This window comes from Psammomys obesus, unplaced genomic scaffold (assembly GCF_907164565.1).
Source record: "Psammomys obesus unplaced genomic scaffold, mPsaObe1.curated_primary_1811, whole genome shotgun sequence".
NCBI lineage: Eukaryota > Metazoa > Chordata > Mammalia > Rodentia > Muridae > Psammomys > Psammomys obesus.
This window is the reverse complement of record NW_026596440.1, coordinates 72,795-76,241: the sequence shown is the minus strand read 5'-3', so window position 1 is coordinate 76,241 and position 3,447 is coordinate 72,795. Positions and strand designations below refer to the sequence as shown.

Sequence of the window (3,447 nt, the reverse complement as noted above, 5' to 3'; positions counted from 1 at the left end):
AAAAAAAATTTGTGTTTCTACCTCCACCCAATGTATCATAATCACCATTTGCTCCATGTTTGACATGTTTTCCAACATTGAGTTTTCCTGTAAGCCCAGCAATCCAATCTTTAAATAATGAGCTTATTTCATTTACTACAATGCCCTTTCAGAATTTTTAAATTAGGTGTTACATATCAAGTTTAGCAATTTGACATTAGTAGTTTTCCATTATTTGTCCACTGTCTTTATACTCTCAGTGGGTTATGTTGTTTATACCTGTGTTCCTTTAATGAGGCTACTGGGAAAGTAGGTGTGCAAATGTCTATAGTTTCACATTTATGTGATTGATGCTCATTTATGTGTCAACATCTAGTCACGATTTTTAAGTATTCATATTTAAAATGAGCAGTATAAAGTGTAGTTCTTTGCTTCAATGCTTTTTCAACAGGATCAAAACCCCACAAATGTAAAGACTGTGGGAAGGCCTTTGATAGGAACTCAGTCCTTATTCAACATCAAAGAATTCACACTGGAGAGAGACCCTATGCATGTGAAGAATGTGGCAAATCTTTTAACTATTCTTCCAGCCTTAAACAGCACCAAAGAATCCACACTGGAGAGAAACCCTACAAATGTGAAATGTGTGGCAAAGCTTTTAACTGTTCTTCCTATCTGGGTAAGCACCAAAGAATCCATACTGGAGAGAAGCGCTACAGATGTGAAGAGTGTGGCAAACCTTTTACTAATTGTTCAGGCCTTATTGTTCACCGGAGAGTTCATACTGGAGAGAAACCCTACAAATGTGAAGTATGTGGCAAGGCCTTTACTGTCCGTACAACCCTCTCTAAACATCAAAGAATCCATACTGGAGAGAAACCATACAAATGTGATGAATGTGGAAAGACTTTTAATGTTCACTCAACACTCTCTAAACACCAGAGAATCCACACTGGAGAGAAACCATACAAGTGTGAAGAATGCGGCATGGCCTTTAATGTCCGCTGCATTCTTTCTAAGCACCAGAGGATCCACACTGGAGAGAAACCCTACAAATGCAAAGAATGTGGCAAAGCTTTTAACTGTTCTTCCAGCCTTCATCAACATCAACAAATTCATAGAGGAGAGAAACTTTATAAATGCGATGACTGTGGGCAGGCCTTTAGCTGTTCTTCTTATCTGTATAAGCATCGGCGAATCCATACTGGCATGAAACCCTACAAATGCAAGGAATGTGGCAAGGCCTTTTACTGTTCTGTAAACCTTATTTACCACCAGAGAATTCATACTGGAGAGAAACCATATAAGTGTGATGAGTGTGGGAAAGCCTTTAGCATTTGTTCAACATTTATGAAACACCAGCGAATACATAGTGGAGAAAAACCCTATAAATGCAAAGAATGTGAAAAAGCCTTTAATAATTGTTATAATCTAATTCAACACCAAAGAATTCATACTGGAGAAAAACCCTACAAATGCAAAGACTGTGGCAAAGCTTTCAATTATACTTCAAGTCTTGCTCAACATGAAAGAATTCACACTGGAGAGAAACCCTACAAATGTGAAGAATGCGGCAAGGCCTTTAATTCTTCTTCAAATCTTAAACATCATTGGAGACTCCATACTGGAGAGAAGCCATACAAATGTGAACAATGTGGCAAAGCCTTTAAAAATTGTTCAGGCTTTACTAGACACTACAGAATTCACACTAGAGAAAATCCAGATTAGTACAGACAAAGTTGCAAAGTCTGTAATAATTGTTTTTTGATAATTAAACACTAAGGAATTCATATGTGAGAGAAACCTTAGAAATGAAAGGAATAAGGGAAGATCTTTAATAACAGTTCAACCCTTATTCAACATCCACCATTACATACTTGAGAGGTCTAATAATGGTGAAGAAGATGACTGTGTTCAGCAGTCTATACTTGTGCAACATCAAAAATTTGTGCATTTTAGAGAAACTGTACAAATGCAAGTAATGTGAGAAATCCTCTTTAACCATGAGTGAATTCCAATTGAACTTTATACGGACATGATGACTCTGCCACATATATAAAACAGAGAAAAGTAATCTGTTATAGTAAAAAGCACTCTGTAATTGGTGTGGCAAGTCTTTGCTTGTCATGTAGACCTTAAGAGACATAAGGGAATTATCATGAGACAAGTTCCATGAACAGTACACTATTTAGCAAAGCATCAAATGATGCTTATAATTCATAGGATACTGTTTGGTGTGAGAGAAGAAAATCATTACAGACTTTGGAATCATGTAGATAACTCAAGTCTGTGAAAACATCAATACGTTATAAATTGAAATTAGAACATAAGTTTAATTTTGAAAAGTGAAAAGAATACAACTACTGATGATTTCATCAGAAGAACAGGAGTGTGTCCTGAGATGTCGGAGTCTATTTTTTCCCAGAGACCATAGAATACATTATTGGAATATGAAGTTTAGTGACTTTTGTAAATAACAATAAGCAGTTCTTAATGCATTGTCACTGCTCTGTATATAATTAAGTTCTGCCACAAACATTAAAATATCTACCTTAGTAAGGTGTGGAGGCTAATCTTCGCTGTCCACCTGACACATCTAGGAAGAGGAAACCTCACCTGAAGAATCAGCTCTATCAGATTGGCCTAGAAAATATGACGGTTACATATTTTTTAGAAAAATTAATGTAGAAGTGTCCAGGCCCCTGTGGACAGTACCATCCCTAGGCTGTGGCCCAGGACCATATAAGAAAGGTAACTGGAAATGAGACTGGGAATAAGCCAGTAAACAGCAAGCCTCCATGACATTGCTCAGGTTCCTGCCTTCAGTTCCTGCCTTGGATTCCTTCAGTGGTGGGGTGTAATGTGTAAGATGAAATACACTCTTTCTTCCCCAAGTTGATTTTTGGTCATGGGGTTTATCAAAGCAACAGAGAATCAAACCAGACCACAAAGGATCTAGCTAACATTTTAATTATACACTGTTGGGGATTAGTGGGATAGTTAGTCTTTCCTAATGTTAACGTGCTTCAGGTAATTTATAATATATTATCTTTTATGTTTCATAATTATTCATCTACTTATCATTTTTACTTTTATATCTTGCTTTATAGAAATAAAGTTATGCCCTTTTGAGTTTTTTATTTTATGTCAAATTCTAACAATAATTTACTACAGAAACTCTACAGCCTTAGAGTACACACACTTTGGTAGTCATTGACATAGGCTGAAGTATATCATGAACTTTATCTCTGAAAGAATTCTTGCAACATGTTTTCAGAAGAAATTTGAGAATAAAAGGGAATTGCTGAAATAGAAGGTAATTTCAAAATAATTGACTTATCATTATCAACCGGTCAACAAAACATCCTAACACACACATTTAGAGCTCATTTCTCTAATAAATGGTTGCTTTTCAATCATTTGATGCTAATTCTAATATTATTGTTAGTCATGCGTCACATAATACAT

At 35.9% G+C, this 3,447-nt stretch overlaps 1 protein-coding gene across 1 annotated transcript in view; it reads left to right on the top strand.

The window, feature by feature from the left end:
* The window catches only part of LOC129669671 (zinc finger protein 729-like), a 35,438-nt gene extending 32,327 nt beyond the window's left edge, over positions 1-3,111 (top strand). The window contains 1 exon segment of the mRNA XM_055597979.1: positions 477-3,111. Coding sequence (XP_055453954.1) covers positions 477-1,707 — 1,231 coding nt within the window. The 3' untranslated portion in view covers positions 1,708-3,111.
* The last annotated feature ends 336 nt before the right edge of the window (positions 3,112-3,447 follow it).